Source organism: Miniopterus schreibersii, assembly GCF_964146895.1.
Source record: "Miniopterus schreibersii genome assembly, chromosome: 1".
Classification (NCBI taxonomy): Eukaryota; Metazoa; Chordata; class Mammalia; order Chiroptera; family Miniopteridae; genus Miniopterus; species Miniopterus schreibersii.
The window spans coordinates 182,952,207-182,977,965 of NC_138101.1; the positions used below are offsets into that span (position 1 = coordinate 182,952,207).

At 41.2% G+C, this 25,759-nt stretch overlaps 1 protein-coding gene across 5 annotated transcripts in view; it reads left to right on the plus strand.

Annotated features, from left to right (window-relative positions):
* The window catches only part of TTLL5 (tubulin tyrosine ligase like 5), a gene marked incomplete at its 3' end in the record, with an annotated part of 215,860 nt that overhangs the window by 116,165 nt on the left and 73,936 nt on the right, over positions 1-25,759 (plus strand). For all 5 annotated transcript variants that reach the window (XM_081147080.1, XM_081147081.1, XM_081147084.1 and 2 more), the window contains one exon: positions 5,724-5,878. In XM_081147080.1, the coding sequence (XP_081003206.1) occupies positions 5,724-5,878 (155 nt within the window). The remainder of the gene's footprint in view (positions 1-5,723; positions 5,879-25,759) is intronic.

The window sequence follows — 25,759 nt, forward strand, 5'->3', positions numbered from 1 at the left end:
GGTGGAATTGCAAGTTCTAGGCTCATGGTTCCAGGCAGTGGGAGTAACACAGTGGTTACAACTACAAGGTTTGGGAGATTTTGTATCAGGCTGAGCAGGAATTAAAACTAGGGGCTGACATGTAATAATTTTTTGTTCTTAAGCAAGTTATTTTACCTCTCAACCTCAATTTCCCCATCCATTAGTGAGGGAAATAATTATACCTATCTAGCAGGGTTGTCTTGAAGATTAAATGAGCATATGTAGCTTAGAACAGTGCCTGGCAAAAACAGAGTATCCATTAAATTTAGCCATCGTTAGTGCTAATATGGCTTGGTTATCATTGTTACTGTTACTGTGGTGAACATGAGAGGTTTCATATTTGCACAAATATTGATTATGGTAGAACATTTTAGAGATCCAAACACAGACTTTAAGGTTCTTATATGTGTGTCCTGTCTTTTGCACATAAAGCTGTTGATACCCATTATCAGTAAGGCATGTTTTTTGAGTCATAGTTTCAGTAATTAAAATGGGTTTTAGTTAATGATCTCATCTGTTTTCCAGACCCCTTTGTGACCAAAGGCATGAATTCATGAGTTGGCCAGCCTAGACTTAGTAGCATAGACTCCAGCTATTAGCCCAGAGAAGCCAACTGGCCCAGTGGCTACAGCCTCCACCCTAATGGACTAATACTCCTAACACAAATGCCGAGCCACCTCTTGTGTGACTGGTGCCATGTCTTTACGTGCTGTAAGCCTGATTTTGTTAATATCCTTTAGTAGTGAAATGTTAATCATCATTGCAAATCAGGTATCTCTTCATCTGATCAAAACTGGTTTTGTTACGTTACCTCGAGAAATATGGACAGAGAAGCAGATGCTGCCCGGCGACAGCCGTGTTCACCCTCCCTCTGTTCGGTCGGGGAGAAACCTCCAGGTGCGACCCGCATTGGCTTATGCAGTTCATTAAGGCCTGGTCAGTGCTGCGAGGTTTGCCCTGCCCTTTGTCTTCCCTAATCAACACAAGGTGCCCGTAGGGCCAAAACTGATGCTTGGGTCTTTTAGCTCAGTGACTCATTCTGCCCATCCTGGGAAGCTGCAAGGAAGGGCCAAAGGCTTTCTTAACTCGTTCAGTCAACAGATAATTTGTTTGGACCAAACTTCAGCAGGACATAAATCTGTACACATAAGATTCAGCCAGATCTAGTTGAGGCTCTAGAGCTGTGTTGTCTGGTAAGGTAGCCACTAGCTGCATGTAGCTTTTCTAACTTTAAGTTATATATAAAGTTGCCTTTGCTGGGTAGCTCACTTGGTTAGAGCATCGCCCCAGTATGCCAAGGTTGCCAGTTCGATCCACAGTCAGAGCACATACATGAATCAACCAATGAGTACATCAGTAAGTGGAACAACAAATCAGTGTTTCTCTCCTTTCCTCTCTCTCTCTGAAATCAATTTTAAACAATTAAAAATAAATTTAAGTTATAGCCCTGGCTAGGTGGCTCTGTTGGTTGGAGCATTGTCCTGTACACCAAAAAGGTGGTAGGTTTGATTCCCAGTCAGGGTACATACCTCGGTTGTGGGTTCGATCCCTGGTCAGGGCGCATATGGGAGGCAACCAATTGGTGTTTCTCTCTCACATCAATGTTTTTTTCTCTATTTCAAACCAATAAAAATGTATTCTCAGGTGAGGATTTTTAAAAAATTAAGTTATATAAAGTTTAAAATCTAGTTCTTCAGCCACATGCCAGCCACATTTGAAATACATAATAGCTACATGTGGCCAGTAGCTATTGTATTGGACAATGCAGATTATAGAACATTTCCATCATCACAATACATTCTGTTGGGTAGTGCTGTTCTAGGGATGGTTGAAAATAGGTTTTGATCTCCCTTGTCACTTCCAACTGATTGCTGATGGCTTGTCTGAGGACTGTACTGTGTAAAGAAGATTCTGAGGCCATATCTAAGTAAGCCCCAGATCATTTGATTATTTATTAGCAGTGTATATCCTAGGAAGACAGAGTTGGATGGGGTTGGCTAATTATGACATAGGTGCTGAGTGTCTCCTAGACAAAACTACAGAAGAAAGAATAGAATATTTAGAGGGGCAGGCTGTTATTACTTAATAGAGAAGGTTATTTTTGTTAGCAGGAATCCTTTGGAAAGAAAGATGAGAAGCTTTGAAAGTTTTCTTATTCCTTATATGATCTCTCATTTCAGTAGTGGTCACTTTTACTATTTCTCAAAATAAATGAACAATGATACTTTGCTTTTGTGTAGAAGGCGATCACAGTGACTACCAATTCTTGATTTATCCATGAAATAAAGAATGGCTGTTGCATGGACAAACCCACAAAAATTAGTTTCGTGCTCATGCCACCTTTACTGTAGCTGCTAAAAAACAAAACTGATTGATAGTGGTTTTTTCTTTGCTTTACTTATTTAATATCCTCTGTTGACAGGTAACAAGTGGGAAATAAAATTTACAGGGAAGGAAGAAAAGCTGGTATAATTTGGTGTAGTCAATCTCTGTATAACCACTGTTTTCAGAATTTGAGGTCTGTATCTGATGATATTTTCAAAAATCTATAATAATTAAGAGTAACTATTATAAAACTAGAAAATGGATTGTACCAGTTCTGCAACTGTTAGGTGACCTTGAGCAGATTACTTACCATAACCTCTCTGAGCCTTAGTTTCTCCATCTTTGAAAGGGAGTATAACAGTGTCTACCTCCGTGAGCAGTGGGTAAGGGGTGAGACATAAACCTCACTTATGAGTGTCGACACTACTGCTGTATGAACTCAAACATTAGACCATACTATTTGGAAAAAGTATACCACGTGCCCTTAGAGGAGAACATTCTCTGCTAATCTTAGTAGGTATGTGTCTTTATCTAATTGTTTACTCTCTCAATTGTAGTTCCCTTTTTTGTAAAATGGGGTAACAGAACCTACTTTAGAGGGCTTGCTCAGGGTTAAAGGGGATGATGCATGTCAAGGTAATGCAAGGACGTCTAGTATGTGGCACACAGTGAGCTGTCAGTAGTGGTTAGCCAGTATGGTGAAATGATGTCTAAATTAGGGGCAGCCTTGCCAAAAGAGAGAAGAAACTATATAGTTTATACTAAACATGGTGAAGTGTCTACATTTTGTTTATTTTATTGCTGTTTCACTATAAACTATGACTAAGCCTCTTTTTGGCACAACTGATCGAGATGGTAGTCGGAGAAGCTGTTGGTTATCATAAAGACCTTTCTCACTTTGTGGAACTTTTACAAGCTGCAATCTCATGTCTAATTTGATGGGCCTGGTGCTTAAGGGCAGGAAGGAGGAGGGCTCAGTGTGGGTCAGGAATGAATTAAGGCCTACGGGGGAGTCTCTCTGTTTGATTGTCTGAAAACCTGACCTATGTTGTCTTTGGGGTACAGGAAGAAGGCAAGGCTCTTCAAAGGCACCAGGTGCCAGAGGTAACTGCCATAATCTGCCACTATCTCTTCCCTGTCATTTAGTTAGTGCGTGTCTTTCTTCTCCCCCTGATAGCAGCAGAAGGGGATCAGAATTGATGAGCCAAAGTTGGCTCCTGGGTCCATGCTGGAGGGTGCAGCCCCAGGGTTCTGTACCTCAGTCTCTACAGACACCTGAAATCACTCCTGACCTGTGGAAAATAGCTTTTTCCCAGTAAAAATATTGGGTCCTTTGGGGTGAAGACACAGTCCTAGGAAGGAGGAGGGCTCAGTGTGGGTCAGTTAATGAATTCTGTAACTAGGAATGAATACTGCAGCTAAAAATGACTTTTTCAGAATTTTCAGATTTTTTTAAAAACCCAACATTTTTTTATTTGTAAATGTCAAAATTATTAGGTTCTTAGGACATCTTATAGAAGAACACTTTTTTGTAGAGGAAGGGAGAGAGATAGAAACATCAATGATGAGAGAGTCATTGATCGGCTGCCTTCTGCACACCCCCGACTGGAGATCAAACCCGCAACCTGGGCATGTGCCCTGATAGGGAATCAAACCACAATGTCCTGGATCCTAGGTCGATGCTCAACTGCTGAGCCACTCTGGCTGGGCCACTTTTTTTTAAAATTTGCGTCTCCTTATGTCACTATAGTGTTTCATGCTCAACACCTTGCATTCAGCTCTCTGTCCCCTCTTTTCAGCATGCTCTGTGGATCTCATTTTGAAATGTTTCTCAAACTATCCTTTTTTTTCCTGATTCCACTCTAACCACCCAGATTTTAAGCTTATCATAAACCTCACATCTGTGTTTCTCATAATGGCCTAAAATTTTTCTTTGGGGTTATAAAAGTATTAACATGCCCAGTATAGGAAATTTGGAAAATATAGGCAAATGTAAGGAAGAAAATAAGTCATCTTTCAGAAATAGGTCCCATTTATGTTTTGGATCTTTATTTCTGGTCCTTTATGAGTGTGTATCTGTGTGTGTATGTTTAAGGAAATTCTGATCTGCTCTCTGTATGGTTTCATACTGTAAAAAATATCAGCATGTTCCTATATTAATAAATATATTTCAAAAAATTCTAATGGATACAGAATATTTCCTTAAATGGATAGGGCAAAATTTATTTAACAATGCTGTTAGCCGTTTAGATCTTCTCCTTTTTTAATACTAAAATCAATGCTTGTTTTCAAAATTTGTTCTCAGTACAGTGCAGTGTATAAGAATACAGGCATTAGAGTTCCAAAGATCATGTTTCAGATCCGAGTTCTGCCATTTTTCTCTAGGCCTCCATGCAGTCCTAGGCCTCAGTTTCAGTCTTTGTGAAATGGCATTATAATAGTACTTAGCAACAGAGTTATGGCAATTGAAAGGAGATGCGTATAGTGTACTCATTGATACAGAGCTTGCACATTGTGCGTTTTACTAAATAGTAACTGCTGTTATAACAGTCGCTGTCATTGATCATATGTAATCGTTTTAGCATAGTTCCTAGAAGTTAGATTGTAGCATCAAAGTGTACAAATGTTTTGATAATACTTTTAATAGTATATTGCCATATTTGTTTCTAGAAAGATTCTACCAATTTATAGTCACATAAATCGTTTAAGTACCTATTTAATATCATCCCTTGCCATTATTAGGTACTGTGGTTTTTATTATGGTATACCCATGTAACACACAAAAGTGGTATGTCATATTTGCATTTTTTGATTGCCAGGGGAAATGACTAGTTTTAAATGTTTAATTGACTAATAATATTTCTTCTTCGTAAATTATTTATTGAAGTCAATGCCCATTTTTCTAATGACTCTGCATCTTTTTTCCTCCTAAATCAATGAGGTTTAGTATATTATAATTATTATTACTTATAACTAAAATTTATTGAGCATTTAGAACTTTCAGATGAGGGAACAAGGGCCAGAAAGGCCAAGTAGTTTGCCTAGTTTCTCGGAACCTTTCCTGTCGCAGAGTAGATACTTAATAAATCCTTGCTATTTTTATTGTTCACCTTTGTATTTCACAGCACCTAGGACAGTGTAGTGCTTTGCACATGGTAGGAGCAATAGATACTTGTTAACTTACATCAACCCTAGCCACCCTGGAGTCTGCCTTTGGATGTGTGCAGAAGCCATCCTTCAATGGGCGCCTCTGTCACAGCCAGTTTCAGCTTAGATGAGTCAGCATCTACTGGACTGGACTTGATTCTCCCCATGTGTTTTTAATGCTACTTTTCGAAAACTGTAAAATCAGGTTATTTCCCTCACTTCATTTCTAGGTATCAAACCTGAATTTGGCAAGTGGCATCATAAACAGAAGCAGTGCTTCAACTCCCCCCACCCTTCGGCCTGTCATCAGTCCTAGTGGCCCGACATGGTCAATACAGTCTGACCCCCAAGCTCCTGAGAGCCACTCCACCCCTCCTGGAAGCAGGTATGTGAAGGGCTGCGGAGCTCACGTTCGGGTTGCACAGGGATGGCCTGGGTCCTGAGCAGGCCGTTTTCACTGTGAGCTCCCTGCGCACACTGGTGAGACGTCTTTCCCCACCTGCCCCAGTCCTACAGCACTTGAGTATAGGGCCTCGCTTCACAGTGAGACAGTTTGAGGGCAACTCAAACAGGAGGAAATATCTGATACAGTTCAGTAAATTCATTGCTGGCGAAAGAGCAAGAAATGCCCTGTGCTGGACCTCTCCTGTAGTCAGCACTTTCATGGTTAGCTTCTGACGGTTCCCCTCACCTCCTTACTCTTTTTCATACCTCGCACTGCATTGACTTCGGGCTCTTCTTTTGGAGGAACACGTTTTTACATCTAGGGTATATAATTCAACTTGAAACAGCCTCCCGGGCAATGTTCATTTGGGAAGCGGGAAGGAAGGTTCCTCCATGTAGTTCAGAGACGTAGCAGAGGGTAAAATCCAGGTGATTCTGGCCGTAGAGCCACTTGGGGATTAAGAGAGAAGCCTCTGTCTTGAATTCCAGTCTCAGTCCATATTCTAAGTCCCCCGTATAAAAAACAAAAGTACGAGAAATGGGTTCCCAGTACATCTTGCTTTAGTGGCTATTAAACATGGGCCTGATTGCATCTGTCCATGAGTCAGGTGAGCTAGAGAGGAATGTGACTATTAAAACGAAGTATTCTGATTAGCTGAGATATTGTTCCCCCTAAAACAGCAGCTGTGCCACAGGTGTCCCACCGATCCTCGGCCTCCTCGCCAGCACTCCCAGCCTCTGCCAGCCACCTTCTCTTTAACACTGCCTTGCCCCAAGGTTGGGAGGGGTGAGCAAAAACTTGGGCCTGGAGGAAATACCTAATTATTGTTAAAAGTGTGTTGATGTTAGAATTATTCCTTAAGGAACTAATTTAGGAAACAGGCTCTGCCCAGGAAGCAACATAAATATAAACACATTACATCATGCTCTGGTACAGTGTCTTTTATACTAGTAATCACTGTGGTCAGGAGTGAAAAAGAATCATTTCAATCAAGAATTACAGTGTGTTGAAGACTAAGAGGTGGGACTTTTCAAGACAGGACTTCCTCCCACACAGTTCTCTTCATAGGAGAAGCCTGTCATTGGTGATTTACAGTCTATAGTAAACACATTCCTAAAATGTAAGTTGTAAAAAAGAAATTCTGTTTATACCACAGAGCTTTATTTTCTATATAAAATATTTCCAAGTATTCCATTTCCATTTTACAGTCAGAGCCTTGTTTCTATGGAAAACATTTTTACTGCCACCTTAGATATGTTATCTATATGACAAGGCTATAGCTGTTTTCCATACTATAAACAAAATGTCAAAACCACACATTTTGGAGAAGTAGTTTTAGTATTTGTTACAGTTATAGATGGAATGAGGGAATTTTTTTAAATAAAAGGTAGAGCCTTCTCTTGGTATAGCACCTGTTAATGCTGAGACACAGAAAGATGAAGGGATCTGTCCGGGTCAGAGCCAGGATTTAGAGTCCAGCACTGTGAGCGGCCTTCTTCCTACCTGACTGTGCTCATGAGCTGTGGCAGAATGGCACATGTGCAATCGACTTCAGAGCCATTGACACCAGAAAGCAGCCCCCACAAAGCCCCCTGGTCTCTTCCTTTTTGCATTAGTTGTACCTACAACAATCCTTTCTTTACCTATTCTTCAAGCTTAAGGGCCAATTTTTAGCTTCCATTCCAGTCCAGGGGAGCCCTGGGAAATCTTCCTCTGCTCCCAGGTAACCTCTGGTTGCCAGGACAGCCTGGAGGCTCAGTTCGGGATTTCTAGCTCCAGGTAGAATTCCCAGAGGTACCCACCCTAAAGCAGCCCTAAGAGAATTCACAGAGATCCTTCCAGACCTGGCTGTGGTGTGGCTGTAGCAGGCATTCTACACCGTACCGTGCCCCAATTTCTAATTTTACTTGGTAAATCACCGTTTTGTGGATATTTGTTTAGTCTCTTGTTCCTCCCTTAGTAGTAAGAGTGACTAAGTTTAATGAATATGCGATTACTAGCTTAGAGCTGTGAATTTTATTACTGGTTTTGACACTAAGTGACCCTACAGTATTCCTTTAATGTTTTTATTAGGCCTGTTTCAAGAGCTTTTAGATTGCCCTTAAAGTACTTTCATCTCCCTAGAAGTGGCTCCTAAGAAAATAAGAGGTACTCTTACTTATACAATAGCAACGAGGGATTCCAGTGCTGCTAAACTTGAAATTCACTAAACAGGGGCTGTCCTATAAACTGTAACAAGACGTACAGAGAATCCATTGCTGGCTGCACTTTTCATCAGGATTCAATGACTTGGTAGCCACAGGAATGAAAACTGGTGACTCACGAGAACTCCGCAAATAGTGCTATTTTCCATTTACCTTCGGTGCTATTGTTCTCAATTCTATGGATCACACAAGCTTTCACCAGACAACCGTGTTCTTCCCCCGCTTTTTGAAACCGGCCCAAATGTAGCCTCAGGGCTGTCGTCTCCCATTGGGTCAGTGTGAGCTCAGCCCAGCTTCTCAAATCCCTCGGTTCCTTTGGTCTGTCTGGAGTCCCTGTTCAAGCTTTGTTGTGGGGAGGAAGGCAACGAGCCCATGACTTGCCCAGACAGTCTGAGGCCTGGCCATGTAGCTTGCAGTTCCCTAGACACTCTGGAGTTGGACTTGGCCAGCCATTCCTCTGTTGTTACTTTTCAGAGGTAATAAGTGAGATTAATTGCAGGCCATTCTCCAGAAGAGAAAGTAGTCAGGGCCAAATGCAGTCACATGTTTAGAAGCCTGAGGTGTGCCTCTGAGCAAGGCCAATTTGGAGTTACACAAGAAGGCCTCCAGGATGCAGGTACCAAATGTTTAGGACCTCTTTTTTCTTAAAGGGATCGCATTCGGTTTCTGGATGCTGATACCTGGGTATTTAATAAGCTTTTATTTAGCCAATGAGATGGGTGAGATTGTTCAAGCTGCCGTTTAATGATCCGTTTTCTGGCCACAATGGGGTGTTGTTAGTAGCTGAGCAATGATGTGCAGCGGCGGTGCATTTCCGCCAGCCCGCATGGGATTGACCCACGCAGGGAGGAGCACTTTCTGGGTGAGGAGCACTCGTGGTTTCAGTGCATCTTACTTTGTGAGACCAAAGGGTTACTGTAAAGTCTTGGCTGCTGCTTGGAATGATTTGGGAAGGACAGGGCCTCAGACGGCTTGGCAGGAACCTGAAGCCCTGTTTTTTTCCAGCCCAGCCCTTCCTTGTAGATCGAGCTGTCAGGGAATCCCACGAATGTCTGGCTTCTGCCCCTTTGTATGTTTTTCCAGCATTTGTCATTGAATTATTTTTATCCATCTCTGGCTTTTTCGCACACGCAACCTGAGGATTTGTCTGTTCCTCGATGGTAAAGGTGGGGGAGGTCGCAAGCACATCCATGAATTTGTTCCTCCTTGTGACAGGGCAAGACATCACGGGAAAAGGTTGCCCGGCCTGGCCGGCCCACTCTAGACAACAGCTGTACATCAGCAGTTTAAGCTTGAACTGGAGAAGGGGTACAAAGAAGCACCCAACCTTGGAAATTTGGGCCATATTTCATGTCACCTGTCCCTTTGCCTTCTTGCGCCTCAGTAATAAATTATAGAGTCTGGTACCTTGCTTTACATAATTTTCAGGAAGTTTTTCAGAGATTCTGACTCTAGTTTAGCTAATTCTTTTCTCCCACCCTTTGGATTATTTCTTACAAATGTTGCTGGAGATTCATGTCTCTGATTTCCCATCTTTTCATTCTCAATCAGTCCTCAGGAATACTGACTTTGATACTTTCTTTAAAAAAATACATTCTATTCATTTTCTGTGTGTCAGGCATCATGCTAGATGCTGGGGAGTAGCAATAAATAAAACACAATAGTTCCTGATCTTACAGTTTACTGTCCAGGATGTGTCTTCCATGTTTTCTGCAGAATGCTGGGTGCTGGGTAGAGTCTAAAAGATAAGGTATGGTGTTTGATCACTGGTGGAGAGAAGGAGCCACATACACATGGGACATATAAAAAAATTTAAATTTCATGGTACAGACAATTAAAGGAAAGAGTATCAAGAAGAGTATTAAATAAGAATTTAACCCTGTCACGTGCTACAACATGGGTGAACCTCAAGGACAGTATGGTAAGTGAAATAAGCCAGTGACAAAAGGACAAATACTGTATGATTCCACTCAAATGAAGTATCTAAAGTAGTCAAAATCATAGCAACAGAAAGTAGAAAGGTGGTTGCCAGGGCTAGGGGAGGAGAGGAGAAGAAATTCGTGTTTAATGGCTACAGAGTTTGAGTCTTGCAACATGAAAAATTTCTAGAGATCTGTTGCACATCAGTGTGAATATAGTTAACACTGCTCACTTGTACGTAAAAAATTTATAATTGGTTAAGAATAAATAAGAATAATAAGAATAAAATGGTTAAGTTGGTAAATTTAAAGTTATGCTATTTTACCACAATAAAAAGAGGAGGGAGGAGTATGTAAGGTTTTAAGAGAGCCCCACGGTTCAGCAAAAATTATGTAGTGGCCAAATTGGTAAGGTTTTGCTTCCATCCTCTGCCTCTCTTTAAGGGAATTATTCAGAACCTAGTTCTTTAAATGCTTCTATTTATTTAAAAGTTTGTTCACTTTATAGGAAAGGGGACCAACAACCCCCTTTTAGGAAGATGGCCTGGTATAGTAGAAAGAGAAGGGACTTTAGGGTCAGACAGATCTGGGCTTTTCTTACTGAGTATATGACCTTTGGTAAGTTATTTAGCTTCTCTGAGCCATACTTTCCCCATCTACTTAAAACACAGATATCTATGTCATTAAGTAGTTATAAGATTTAATTGAGTTGTGTATGTGAAAGTAGCCAGTATAGTGCCTGGTTTTGGTGTAGGTTCTTGAAAATACTTTTCTTTCCAGAAAAGAAAAAAAAAGAAACTTGAAATTGGACTTGCCTGGAATATGGGATTGCTACACCACTTATTTTAGTATTCTAGTTTGGAGGAAATTGGCCATCACCCACATGCAGTGTGCTCCTGGAGCTGGATTACAGAGATGTGGCCTTTCCAGCTGTGGAAGGGAAGGCATCAGAGTGGGGCCAACAGGAGACTCTTCCTTTTTCTTTGACCCCTTTGTTGAAGGGTGACTTCTTTCTGCTCAACAGGCCCTTCCTCTCTGCTATCTTCTTCTGAATGTTGAAATTTCCATTGCAGCCTGATGTTCTAGCCAGTAAACACTCATATTTTCCATCTATCCTGGGGGTCGAGCTTTGGGAGAGCTTTTCTCTGGAGGAGTTTGGAGCTTACAATTTTGTACTTTATTCTGTTATATAAACAACACTCTCTCGCCAAAGAGCACAATCACAAAAAGAAACCACTTTTGAGGGGGGCCTAAAAAAAAAAAAAAAAGAAACTCATGTTCAGAGCTCTGCAGAAGTAATAGCCACTCGTTCGTCTTCCTTCTTTCTCATAAAAGAAAGCTCACCTGACCTGCCTCCTCCTGAGTCCTAGCTCTTGCCAGTTCTTCCCCTGGAGTAAAAAGTTTCTCTGGCACACGAGTGATAAAGGTCTGTACTTCTATCTGAAATCCCTCAGCTAGGCACAACCTCTCAGGGATTGTGCTCTGTGTCAGCTCAAGCTCTGTGACGGATTCTATAGTCCTCAGTCACCGTGAGAGCTGAGTGCCATGGGTATATGTGCCAGGGCCAGAATAACTGGGCTTCTGCCTACTGGAGGAATGTTGGTAAGCTTAGGAAATGTGTCAAAGATGGCTGGCTGGACATCCTACCAGGCCTAGGTAAAATAAGTTCAGGAATGTTTGGGCTTAGGATCAGGAGTGAAAGAAGTGGATCTTTTCTTATCTGCAAACCAAAATAAAGTGCAGCTTGCTTTGTGGTGTGCCAGTATAGCATTTTCCAGTTCAGTTTACCTCGTCCCCTGCCCTCCAAAGCATTAAAGATAAACCACCTTACATTTCCTTAGGATTAGCCCACACACGTGCACATACACAGAGTCATTGTTAAAAGCAAGATCCTATCTTATTTAACTGTTCACTTTGTAATTTTATATGTATCCACAATTGATAATTATTTTGGTTTTTAGAGGCCTGAATGATGAAAATCCATGTACTAAGCTGAATGAGACTCCTTTTCTAGAATTAGGAAATTATATCAGAGTTAATTCATAATTCAGTTTAATTCTCACATGGTTTTTTCTATCATCTTCTGTATTCCCAAGTTAACTCTGTTTACCAGCCTTAAAAGTTTGGAAAGAATCAGTGGTGAAGAAACACTGTATCTTTCTTTCTGACTCCTGTAGAGAAACATTGATCATTCATTTTTAAAGCTTACTTAATGTTGACTCAACAAATTTAGAAGGGAGACCAGCCGGCTTCCCTGAACCTTTGGTAAAAGATCCTATTCTTCCCTTTTGCCCATCTTTCTGCTAAAAGACTTAGCATATTACTGACCAAGTGCAAGTGGAATCAGTACTTAAAAAAAAAAAAAGTCCTAGGATTTAAGAAGCTGAAAGGAAAAGAACTCCTAGTATCTATGTTTTAATAAAAGAAAGCAATAGACTTGTAGCATCTGAAAAGGAATAAAGGTCTGGTTTTGGTGTCGTTTCTCAATAACTCTTAGTTCCCTTCCCAGAAAAGAGAGAAACATAAAATTAGCTTGCTTAGGATGTGGTACTCACATGCAGTGTTACAGTGTCATAGTAGGGAAAGTAGTTATAACTAATCACAGTACTGGGGTTTGTTATTTTTATTGCGAAGTATCCCTTTGTTAAAGCTTTGATTACAAACCATTAAAATGCTCCTAAAGATAAAAAGAGAAGCTAAACTTAAAAGGCCATTGAAGTATGGAGCCAAGTGTTCTTTGGGAGGTGCGAATAAGGCTGGATGTGAGAGCGGGCAGTATATGAGAGCTTAGGAATTCAAAATGTTGCATCATATGGTAGCCCAGGTGTTTGTAATAAGTAACAGTAGAGCTCTTGTCCTAATTGGACCATTTTTATGCTTCAGAGGCAGTAAAGGGATGTTTTTGGCTTTCGTGGATTATCAAGCTAAGACTTGTATTAATTTGGCTTCAAAGCCAATAATCAATACCATGTTTGGCCTTGTTCTTAAAAATAAGTTTTACTATCTTTCTGTGATGAAAATAAAATATGGGTGCATCTCAGTAATGTGATTATAATCTAGAAGGATTTAGATGAGAAAAGCAGGTTTTCTGGCACAGCAGGTAAGGAAACCATAAAGGGGTTAATAAATGGGGTGTACTTAAAGGCTAGAGGAAATCAGATTATGTTCTTTGAAACACTTGCACCAAGGAAAAGTGAGCAAATGAAAGAATCTGCCTATATTGTTAGTGCTCTCACATATCTTGAGATATATGAGATATATGAGCTAACTGTCAATAGCTGTGCCCTGGCTGGTGTGGCTCAGTTGGTTGGAGCATCATCCCAAACACTGAAGGGTCACAGTTCAGTTCTGGGTCAGGGCACCTCCCTAGGTTGCAGGTTCAATCCCTGGTCGGGAGTCAACCGATTCAGGTTTTTCTCTCACACTGATGTTTCTCTCTCCCCCTCTCCCTCTTCCTGAAATCAGTTCGCATGTTCTCAGGCGAGGATGAAAATAGATGTACTGCTAGTTGCTTGAACCCAACAGTGACATTTGAAGTTAAAGCCCCCAAAAGAAAGGAGTTTGTAACCTGTTCCACCAAATATTTAGTATATTGAAATATTTGAAAAAGAGTAAAGATGAAACTGGTAATAAGTAATGTTCCAGCTGGGAATTGGCTTCATCTGGTAGTTGCTAAAACAGTGTTACTCCCAAAAGTGAACATGCATTTGCTGAATGTCCTGTAAGGGCTGAGCTCTGAAGGAGGTGGGAGACAAGGTCTCTGTCCTCAGGGAGGAAAGGTAACAGTGATTGACTTTATTAATGCAAGTGTAATACAACAGTGTGTGCTGAATTTTTAGTAAGAGGATTATGCTGTAAGTGGTACAAGTTCAGAGGAGAAACTGATCATTCTGGTGGGAGAAGGTGGCAAAAACTCCATAGGAAAGAAAGGGGTGTGTGGCGAATCTGAAAGGATAGATGGGACTAGATAGGCAAAGAGCCTGATATTAATGAATTAAGGGATAATTGCACATTTACTTGGTGCCTGACACCATGCAAGGCTCTATGAGAGCATCAAAGAAATGGGATGCACACTCCTACTAAGTTGGCATTGACAGTTGAGCAGGGTCGTCTAAATAATACTGCCTTGTGCGTGTTTACTTTTTTTTGCACGTGAAATACCAAGTGAGTTATTAAAAGGGGCAGATGGGTTCAGAGGAATTCACAGTTTAGAAAGGTTACTAAAAGTGGGTGGAAAGACAGGACTCCTCAAAGGAAGGGCTTAAGGTAGGGTTTATTCAGGCCTGGATTATGTATAGGCTACAGACAGGTGAAGGAAAGGAGATGGGGGAATAGAAAAATAACGTACAGGGCGTTTAAGGCATTTTCAAGGGACAGTGAATGAGAACCAGCCTGGCTGAAGCAGAGTGTTTCTGTTAGAAATAGTGTATTAGTCAAAACACTTCGAGTTTCAAGTGATGACAACTGAAATCAAGCTGGCGCTAACTGTAAAGGAGATTTTTTTTAGTTCATGTGACTAAAAGACCTAGTATCTTGGTAAACAGGCACTTAAAAATAAAGAACAAACATTAAATAAAACAACGAATGAGTGGACACTCTACTGCTCTCCCGCACCTCTGCTGTCCAAACCCTTTTCTCCTATAGGGCTCAGCTCAACTCGGCATTTCTTCAACCTTCCCTGGTCTCCCAGGCAGATGTCATTAGGATTTTTTTTCTGTTCCTCATTCAGTGGACTCGTGTTTCTAAAAGATATAATTCAAAGGAAGCTCTGGCTGAGTGCACGATTTTAATTCCTAGAGAGTGGACCTTTGTGGCTCTTCCTGTCCTAGTGAACTGAATACTGGGGGAAAAGCCCTATTTATTCTCCACTGAGTTTAGAACTCACAGAGTCCCTCCCAAGTCATAAGGTCTTTACTGCTGCTTTTTTTTTTTTGGGGGGGGGGGGCTTATTCAGTTTTTTTTTCTAGTTATCCAAAATCAAAAGTGCCTTATAAGCAAGAAGCCCCCCACAGTTTGGGGAGTGGGAGGGGGTGTAGAGGCAGGGTGTGGAAAAAGAGGAAAAGGCAAAGAACTTTTCTATTACCAACATTCTCCCCACCCCACCTAACCCATGGGAGTCTTCAGAGCCTCTCCTAGAAGATCCTTCTGAGTTAAAGGGCATCCACTGTCCTTGACAGTCCAGTGTAAGAGTTATCTTTCTACCCCAACCCTTCCACGTGGGCTAATACATTGTGTTTGCTGAATGTGAGCCTGTGATGTTTCAGCTTTTTGATGTTCTTAGTCGTTCCTCCCTCCTCAGTGTCCGTCATTTGATAGACTCACTGGCATCTCCTACCTGAGTGGTTAGTATGGGGAATACATGCCAGGCTACCATCTCCCTACTCCAGGTTCTACTATTTGTTTACCTCTGCCATGACTCTTACCACTTCTCTTAGTACTATATTATGGTTGTTTGTGTATTTGTCTTGCCTCCTATATTAGATTGTAAGCTTTTTGAGGGCAAACCCTGAGTCTAACACATCTTGATAGCCTCACAGTTCCCTGTACAAAGTGCTTAAGAAATGTTTGGTGGATAAGTGACTAGTTCAATGGTGTCCAATATGGTAACCACAATCCACATGTGGATATTTAAATGTAAATTTAAAAAAATGAAAAATTCAATTGTAGCCATACTGGCCACATTTCAAATTCTCAAAATCCACCTATGGCTCATGGCTACCGTATTGGGCAGCACTGAACTAGATGGTTGATCCAGAAGATGTGATAAAGACCCAAACTTGGTCAGTGGATTTAAAAAAACACAAAGAAATGGGTTTCTAAGAAAGGCGTAATCGTGATTATCCTCTTAGGCTGTTCTGTAGATGTCAAGCCTCTTTTGTTTAGATCTCGAGATTTACCACAGATGCTGTTCTTGAAATAATTTGTGGTGCTGGGAGGGGCATATTCTAATGCCTCGGGAATTTCAGAAGCCCAGAGCTTCTGTATACTAGTGTCTAGCCAATCAGCTGGGCTGACTGAAAGAAAGGGCCTTTATATGCAGATCCCAGCATTATTTTATTTTCTGAGATACGCCCATGGCTAGGTATTGGGTAGAGGCCTTGCTTCCCTACGCTAACCCAGCCCCCCACCTGCTTGGCTGGCAGTTCTGACTTGGCATATATAACTGCTATAGCCTGGGGAACAGAGCCAAACACGAGGAAGTGGTTACAAGTGGTTACGTGTACTAGCTCCCAGGGAAGCTGTGGCTAGCAGGGTAGTGGGTGGGGTCCTGCCTGATGGCTTTTCAAAGAAGCCAAATCTTTGAAGTTTTGTTTTAGCAGCTGCCAGGTATGCTGTTTCAGCACTTTGCAGACTCTCTCACTGTGTTCCCATATCACATTTTTTCTTTACTATATGTGCATAGTATACACAATGGAGTTTGGATGTCGGGAGGGTAAATATAATAGTGTGGAGTAAGTTGCTAAGCACACCCTCCTGCCTTTTCTTTTTACTGTGACTCTGCCATGAAATAGCCACTTTAATGCTCCCTCTTCCCCTTTCAGCCCTGACCTTTTCTGATCTCCTGCCGAAAGGCAAACAGAGTACACTTCTATTTTGGGAAAGTAGTAAGTTTTGAAAAACTAGAGCTCCTACATTTTTCTGATGGATTGGGACATCACTCTGAAAATAGACCATCTCTCTTTTTCAAAAGAACAGATCACACCCCCAGCATGCATCCCTAACACGTTTAGGTTAGGAGTAAATTCTTGAACATAGATCTTATTCACTATTGAATCCTCAGCATTTAGCACAATGTCAACTAATATCTGTTAAATGATCACACTTGAGTGTGCTCAGCTGTGGGGGAGGACTAGGTAGGTAGGGTACCCCTCTAACGCCCCACTCTGAGCTTTCCCTGCTTCCTTGCTTTCCTGCTTAGTAATCTCTTTCTCCCGTCCAGGCTGCAGTCACCTCAAACCTTTTCCAGCTGCTCTCAAATTTGCTTTCTCTAAACTCTGCTCGTTTGGAGTACAGTATATTCTCCCTTGTGTAATTGGTTTTTATGCCTTTGTTGTGTCTCTCCTGAGAGGTAAGTCTATCAAAGGCAAAGGCTATACGTATTTTATTCCTACACAAAGCACCCTGGGCCGGGGATGGGAAGATCTAGGTGCCAGTCCCAGGTCCTCTTGGAACTTCCTGACTTGGGGTAGATCATTTGACAGAACGTCAGCTCATTTTGCCATGTGGAAAGTAATGATGCCTCGATCGTGGGAGTTCAATGAGATCATATACGTAAACCTGCTTTTGTAAACTATGAAGCACTACACACAATTAGGCCTTTTCAGTATTAATAATACTTACCACTATGAAATAGTAATGTTTGTTTGTGCTGTTGATGATATACAGACTAATCTCTCCCGAGTTGAGGTAAATCACAAGTTCAGCCCCACATTACTCAGCTTGGCACAGGTTTAAAGCATTAAGTGGTCCATTCCAGGCACTCTCTGTCATCACCTCTCTCTCAGGCTGCAGGTTCTTCCTTTCAGACCCGGGGGGGTCATTCTTTTTCTTACTAGTCTCCCCTTTCTTCTCCCCTCAGGCCCAGGCTGAGCTCTCTTTTAACCCCCTCAGTTCTTGGAGAAGCAAAGTAGTCCTAATCTCACTTCCCAGTGTAGGCTGGAATTGCTGTCCTGGTGGACCCTTCTCAGCATGGCCACCTACCTCCCGCAGCTCTGCCCATCAACAGCACCCGCCCCTTCATGGTTCTTCCTCTGCCCAGCCCCTCAGCAGTAGCATGGCTTGGTTCCCTTCCTCCTTTCCTCTCCCTGTCCTTCCTTTTCTATATGCTGTCCCTTCAGTCTCTTCTTTCTGTGTTATCTCATCTTGCATTTTCTTTCTTTGAGCTCAGACCTTCGATCCAGTAAGGCTGTTCCCCCTTCAAGACTCTAAGGTTTGGTGTATCTGCATGTCCCTGTCACTCCGTCACCATCGCCTGAAGGCATCTTCTCAGAAAAAAGCCAATATTTTTGGTGCTGTCATATGGCTTGAGGAGGTCCAAATTCTTTTAAAATATCTAAGATCTCAACATCTAAATGTTATGATCTAGTGTTTGAGAGCATGTGTTTTAGATCCCTTCTTTATTTAGCCACCTAATAGCTATGTCGCCTAAGGGAAGTTCTTTGAATGTATTATTCTTTTCTCTAAATGGGGATAAAATACCCACTTCCTCGGGATAGTCTAAGGAGCAAGTGAAAATTAAATGACATAAGAAAAGCACTTTTATACAGTGCCTACCACGGGGTAAGTGCGTGGTGAATGGGAATTACTGTAAACACGTCCACATTATCTAGCCATATCCTGTTTCACAGGTGTTAAAAATTGAGACCCAGAGAAGTTAAGTGGGTTGTGCAAATTCTCATGCCTACCTGGTGATAAAGTAAGGACCAGAATCCAGGGCTTCCAATTCTCTGCCCCATGAACTTTTGATTCCTCTGACTCCTCACTGGTTTATCTGTTCTAGTCTTCCTTCTTCAGGTGGAACCCAGGACTGCTCCAGAGAGGGAGGTGTTCATTGATTCGTGCATCTGTTCTTCCAGCACACGCTGCATGCCTGGGATGTGGCCAGGCTCTGGATGGACAGAGACCAGAGCTATGAACTCATTGCCTTAACGGTTGGTCCAGTGGGTAAAAATAGTCACTAGGAAGAACATGCCAATAAGAGGCATGTTAGAGCCTCAAGGAATAAGCTCTCAGAGGAAGACCAGGGTAGCTTTGCACAGGATGGATTGTTATTTAACGAGGTGAAAATGCCGGAGAGACTTGTGTGAAGGCAGGAGGCATGGAAGAGCATGCCTGAAGTGTACCGTAGAGGGAGTGTGGCGTGCAAGTAAGGGATGGTTAGGATGAAATGGGAAGCTTACAGTGCCTGATGCACAGGCTAAGGGGATTTTATCCCACTATCCACCCTTTCAATTAATTTCAACTGAAGAAGTCAGGAAAGTTTTTTGTGTTTGTTTTGAACATTTTTGGGTATACCTAATGTTTCCACTGTCTTTCTTTTCCCCATTCATATCTGGCAGATTCTTTTTGTCTGTCTGGATTCAGCCCAACTCCAACCCTTCCTTCCCGTACCTTGTACTACATCCCACCCAGAGGTGGCCTACTTGTCTTTAGCTGTAGCATTTACATTGTTATAATTATATTTTCACTTCTTTCCGCTACCATCTCCTTTGAAGTCAAGACTTATACATCTTTATACTCCTGTCCCTTAATGCAGTTTCTGACACATAATATTCACTAATTTAATGTATGCCAATTGAATTTAAATACATAGGTTTATAATCACAGACCTGACTTTCTCCTGGGCAGCTCTTTAGCTAATGCCTGTCTTTGGCACCACAAAAATTTAGATGGATCAGGTCAAGGGCCACAACTCAACATGCTTTCCATCTTTAGGATATGAGCTTTGGCTTCCTCTAAAAAGGAACCTACCACTAAGCTGGTCAAATACTTTCTATGGCAGCAGTTGTCACCCTTTCTCCATTTGCAACACAATTCCACATACTAGAACTTCACTCAATACACTTGAAAGAATTAAAAGACTCAACACCCAACCCAGTGGATTCCACCCAGTGGACCTGGTGGAATCAGTATCAAAGTAGAGCAACAATTTTCAACCTTTTTTATCTCATGGCACAAGTAAACTAATTACTAAAATTCTGCAGCACAGCAAAAAATACATTTTTGCTGATTTGAAAAAATATGTATAATTTTGACTGATTTAAAAAAAAAATAATGTAATTACCTACCCTTTTTGCTTCAAAGTGACTTTTTTAAAAAAATCAGGTGACTGTACTTGTCTATAAGGATTTCTGGTACCAAGAATTAACCAATCAGATGCAACCTTATTATGTAACATGACCAATAAGATGCAACTCTATGATCTATATATTTATGGTTCAAGACAGGGCATTCACACCAGACAGCTTTTGTTGTGTTGGCTGTTGTCATTTTTTTATTTGATAATCTAAGGGAAAAGAGGTCAGAGCCCCTGACTAAATAGTCAGGTATTGCATGTTTTAAAAATTCTTACGGCACACTGAAAATCATTGAAGTAGAGCAGTATCTCACAGTGTCCATTAAACTGCTACATTTATAAGCACTGAGCCATCCTTCTCAACCACATGGCTGTTTGAGTAATAATTTATTTACTGCCCTGACTCTACTATACTCATGAGGAAAAGTTTCTTCATGTTCTAATACACACTATCTGTATTTGGCACCAGTTTGATGTTACATCTCACCTCTTGTATATTGCAAATATACCCTGCTCGACACCATGCCACAAGATCCAACCAGCTCGACATTCATTTGACAGACGCAGCTGTAACACTGTGTTAACGTATGTACATATATTCTGCATACTGATCAAACTTGACACACATGAAGTTTTCTCAGCACAGAACATCTGAGACTCTCAAGGCTTGAGACTCTCAAGGATTCTGTGAAGAGATGCACTGTAGTCCAGAAGTAGATCATCAGGATGATGTACCCTGACATTTGCTATGATAGGACAGCAGGCCACTCTGATACGGTAATGCATGCAAGTTAATTTTTCTTTTCCTTTTAAAATTTGTTATCTGAGTAATTGCATGAGTTATCTATGCTGAATAACAAAGCGTCTCAAAATTTAGCAGCTTAAAACAATAAACATTATCTCAGTTTCCATGGGTCAAAAATTGAGGAGCAGCTTAGCTGGGTTCTGGCCCAGTCTCTTGCATGAGGCTGCAGTTGAGATGTCAGCCCAGAGGACTGCAGTCACTTGAAGGCTTATCTGGGGCTGGAAGATCCTCTTCCATGATGGCTCACCCTCACGTGGATGCTGAGTTCATGCTGACTGTTGGCATAGATTTCTCCACAGGGCTGCCTGTGTGTCCTCATGAGATGGCAGCTGGCTTCCCCAAGAATGAATGACTCAGGAGAAAGACAGCAGCCACAATGTCTTTTATGACCTAGCCTCAGGAGTTAAACTCCATCATTTAAATTTTTGTTTTATTTTAATTGTGGTAAAATACACATAGCAAAGTTTACCATTTAAATCACTTGTAAGTATATAGCTCAGTACCATTAGTATATCACATATTGTACAGCCATCATCCGCTTCCAGAACTCTTTCCATCTTGCAAAACAGAAGCTCTGTATCCATTAAAAAAGAACTCAATTTTCTCTCTCCCAGCCCCTGGCAACCACTTTTCCACTATGAATTTGACTGCTCTAAGTACTTCATATAAGTGGAATCATGCAGTATTTGCCCTTTTGTGATTGGTGTATTTTATTTAGCATATCTTCAGGGCTCATCCATGTTGTAACTGTGTCAAAGTTTTCTCCTTTTTAAGGTTGAATAATAATCCATTGTGTGTATATACCACGTTTTATTTACCCATTCATCTGTGGATGGATACTTTGGCTGCTTCTCTCTTTTGGCTGCTATTAACATAGGTGTACAAATAGTTATTTGTGTTCCTGCTTTCAATTTTTTGGTTATATTCCCAAAGTGGAATTGCTGGATTGTGAAAATTCTATTTTTCTTAAGCTTAAGTAATTCACTTTATTTTCCCTGTATAAATATACTATGTGGTGGCCATAGCTAGAGTGTGGGTCCTCTGCATGGAGCCTGTGGTATTGGTCTTTACTAGATGGTCAGTGAATTCCTAATAGGGAGACTTGGTGAACACAGTCTCTTTCCAGAGGTTGGGGCACAATATCTATAAGTCTTGTATATTCGTCCCTTATCAAATATTTGATGTGCAAATATTTTCTCCCATTCTGTAGGCTGCTTTTAATTCTTTTGATAGTGTCCTTTGATGCAAAAAGTTTTTAATTTTGATGAAGTACAATTTTTCTATTTTTTCTTCTGTTGCTTGTGCCTTTGGTGTCATAGCCAAGAAATCATTGCCAAATTCAATGTCATGGTGCTTTTTACCCTGTGTTTTCTTCTAAGAGTTTTATAGTTTTAGCTCTTATGTATAGGTCTTTCAAACATGCACACTATCATTTCTGCAACATGTAAATCAGCTCTGTTCAGTTTGGGAGGGGATTATACAGGATATGAATACCAAGAGGTGCTGATCATTGGAGGCTATATTGAAGGTCTGTTTCCACAATAATTGAGGTATGTAGATTTAAAAGTTAAGTAATTCTGTAAGGTTTATAATGAAAATGGGAATCCATTGCCCCTTCTCTTCTCACTGCTACCCAAACTTAATTTCCATACTTCCCTCCTCCCATCCTTACCGTAGACACCTAGTATAATTAATGGTTAGATTGGTGTTCACTGTTTTCATTAGCACAACTCTGCCCTTGGACACTTCTGGGCCCCTCCGACTCATCACTTATTTTCCCGTTATCCTTTTCTCTGTCATTCTGCCCGAATCTCTGGGGGAATCCCCTTAATAATTTTCTGTACTGTCTACTTTCTTAAGTCTGATTTGGTACATATTATAAAATTAAGAAATGTTCTGAGTTTCAAATTTCTTCCAGTTGAAGACAGTTTATACAGGGCTGAATCAAAGGAAAAAATATATATAATTTTAATTAATATATAACAATATAATACATGTAGTTATATATTACATATATTCCTATTTTTATAGACTGAAATATTTATGTCTATACTTTATAAAAATTGTACAAGTAATACATGTAGCCACATCATAAACTAATCTAACAGAAATACATATATATAGTTTATGAGGAGATAAAGTCTCCTCAGAGGTAGCCACAGTGAAAAGGTTGATTTGTGTAGTTTTACATGTATTTTTCTGTGACTTTTTTTCCTTCCTAATATCTCCATGTTTTTTTTGGTTTGTTCATATACACTTAAATATTTTTAGCCAGTATGTAGTTTTCCCAAGTAAAATGTATACCATAATTCATTTTACCATTCTATTAAAGAGCACTAAGTTGCATCCAATTTAGGTATCTGCAGTGAATACCTTGTACATATATCCTTGTGCACATGTGCAAGTATTTCTATGAGATACAGTTCAAGAAGTGGAACTTTTTGGATCAGATGATATGCATACCTTGAATTTTTATAGATACTGTCAAATTGGCCTCTAAAAAGGCTGTACCAATGTCCCCTTCCATTGGAGAGCACCCTTTTCCCCACAACCTTGCCAACACGGTATGCCTTTGACCTTTCTCTCTGTGCCTCTGGACTATCACTTACCCGTTTCTTACAAATTCTCTACTGTTTTTACTGATGATGAAGTTAGGCATAGACCCTGTCTTCAGATACTTTACTTTAGGGACGCTCTGTTGTAGGGCAAGAGTACAACTGAGATGGGGCCGAGGAGCAGGAAGGAGAAGGGTTCTCCGTGGGCTCTTTCTTTTCTTTAATTAAGTCTGGAAAGAATCCCTGCAAGTCCACTTCTTTCCCCCTACAATGCTTAGGTGCTTTTCTCTGCCGGTTTTGTTTTTGACTGATTTCATCCAAGGAGCCTGACCCTTCCCCCTCCCTAAGTAATGAGTTACCAGAAAAGTCACAGAACGCAGCAGATTCAGTGAAGGAAGCTTAAGGAAAATATTAAAAAGGAAGAAAAGTGTTTGATGTACTTTTAATATAAAATGTGGAAAAAGTAGAAGAAGGGTGGGGGCTGGGGCAGGAGGGAGGGGAGAGATTATTCACGGTAATGGGAACCAAATGTTGGCTGGGAAAGCTGCAGCATTCTCACACTCTTCCTGTAAACCCAGCGGCTTTTCAAAGTGATAGTGACTGAGAGCCAGCAGTGCAGGACACGCCTTAACCCTTCCGTACCTGCACCGCTCCCTCCAGCCAGCTTGCAGAGGTGGCATCCCCTTTGAGAAGTCCTGGTGCGTGGAAAATTTGTGTCCCTCCTGCCATTATGGCAAAAAAAGGGAAGGTGGGTGCAAGAAGAAAGGGGACAGCTGTCTGCTGAAACACCTCACCGTGTGCCTAAACTCTCTTTCTGTGGTAGGCTTTAATACTGGCCAGCGAGCAGCCCGCTTGACCAAGAGCTTACCAGGTTGAGTGATGGTATCTTCTCCCCTTGCTGCCTGAAGGGGAGCTTAAAAGGAGACTAGAACCCCCATGCGACAGGCAGGCAGTCCCTCTTCATCAGCAATGTCCTGCTACATGAAAGCCCTCCGTGGGGTCCAAAGTCCTCTTGGGTGGACATAGGTGTGCTCCTCTGGGGCCTTCGGCCTTTGGTTTTCTCGAAGTCCACAGCTGCCACTGTGGATTGAGATGTAAAGGCGGTTTGGAGCTGAAGGGCACCCCCTGACCTCGTGACTTCCAGCTGGTCAAGGACAGGCGCGGGCCTCTTGGCCTAGCCATTTGTCTGCAGGGAGGGAATGAGAATGAGAATGAAAGGGGTGAAGGAATGAATGAAGTTCCTGGTTCAGCTGGCTCTTCGATTCCATCTAGATTTGAACTTTGTTCAGGCACCTTTAAAAGTCTATTGTGCATCAGAAAGAAAAATCTTACTTTTTCTGTCAAATATTTATCATTTCAGAAGGGCAGCCCCCCCAGTGTAGGGCAGTGGTAGCAATAGGGTAGGCGGCACCGCAGAGCAGATGAGTGCTCGGCCTCTGTCGTGAGCTTGACCTCTCCGCCCTCAGTTGTCTCATCTGTGACATTAGTCTCTGCCTTCTCGGAATGTTCAGGTTGAAGTAGTTAGAGCATAGAAAACATTGAGCACACTGCCTGGCATCTACTCACTTGTCCCTGTCTCCATTGTTATCCTCATAGGGCCTACAGCTGAAACATCATTTCAAATGTTTTTAAAAATCATCTTTGGGGTGATTTTATAGTTTTATGATTTACATCTAAGTCCATGGTCCATTATGAGTTAATTAATTTTTGTAAGAGGTATGAGGTTAGTTTGAGGTTCACTTTTTGCCTGTGAAACAAATGGCTATTGGTTTTTTTCAGCTTTGTCAAAACTCAGTTGAGCATATTTGTGTGGATCTTGGATGAATTTAGTATTCCCAAAACAAAGGCCTATTTTACCGAGGGCTATTTTAGTTCCTAATCTTCTGGTCTTCATTGTAACTTTGAAGTTACTACGTTAGGGAGGACTACTTTAATTTCTATCTTCTGTTCTTCATTGTAACTTCAGAATTATACAGATCTAGGTTCTAAAGCAGCTCTTTCACTTACTCTGTGTGTAAAATTATACCTAAGTTATTTAACCTAAGCCTCAGTTTCCTCACTTGTAAAATGGAATAGCAATAATATCTTTCTCGGTGGGTTACCTGATTAGGCATGTAAGGGGATTAGCTTGTAAGGGGATTTAGAAAGCCTCACGCTAATGGTAGTAGTGGTAGTAAGACTTGGTTTCTCTGTGCTTGGCTATCCTAATCCACACTCATGCCCTTTCCCTTCCCCAAACCTTAGCTTTTTTTAGCCTTTTCATGTAGCTTCATTATGAGCACATGAGTGATTCCAACTTAAGCTCCTGTGCTGTGCTTTGCTTAGATGGAAATTTTGAGTAGGAACATTTCTATTTCAGAATATATGAGCGATCCATGTCTTACCAGCTTTAATTACAGCGTCTCTCCACCACCACCATTTGGCTGCATTTCCTGTTTTTCCCTGTTCTTTTTTTTTCTTTTTTTTTAATATATCTTTATTGATTTCAGAGAGAGGAAGGGAGACGGAGAGAAAGAGATAGAAACATCAATGATGAGAGAGT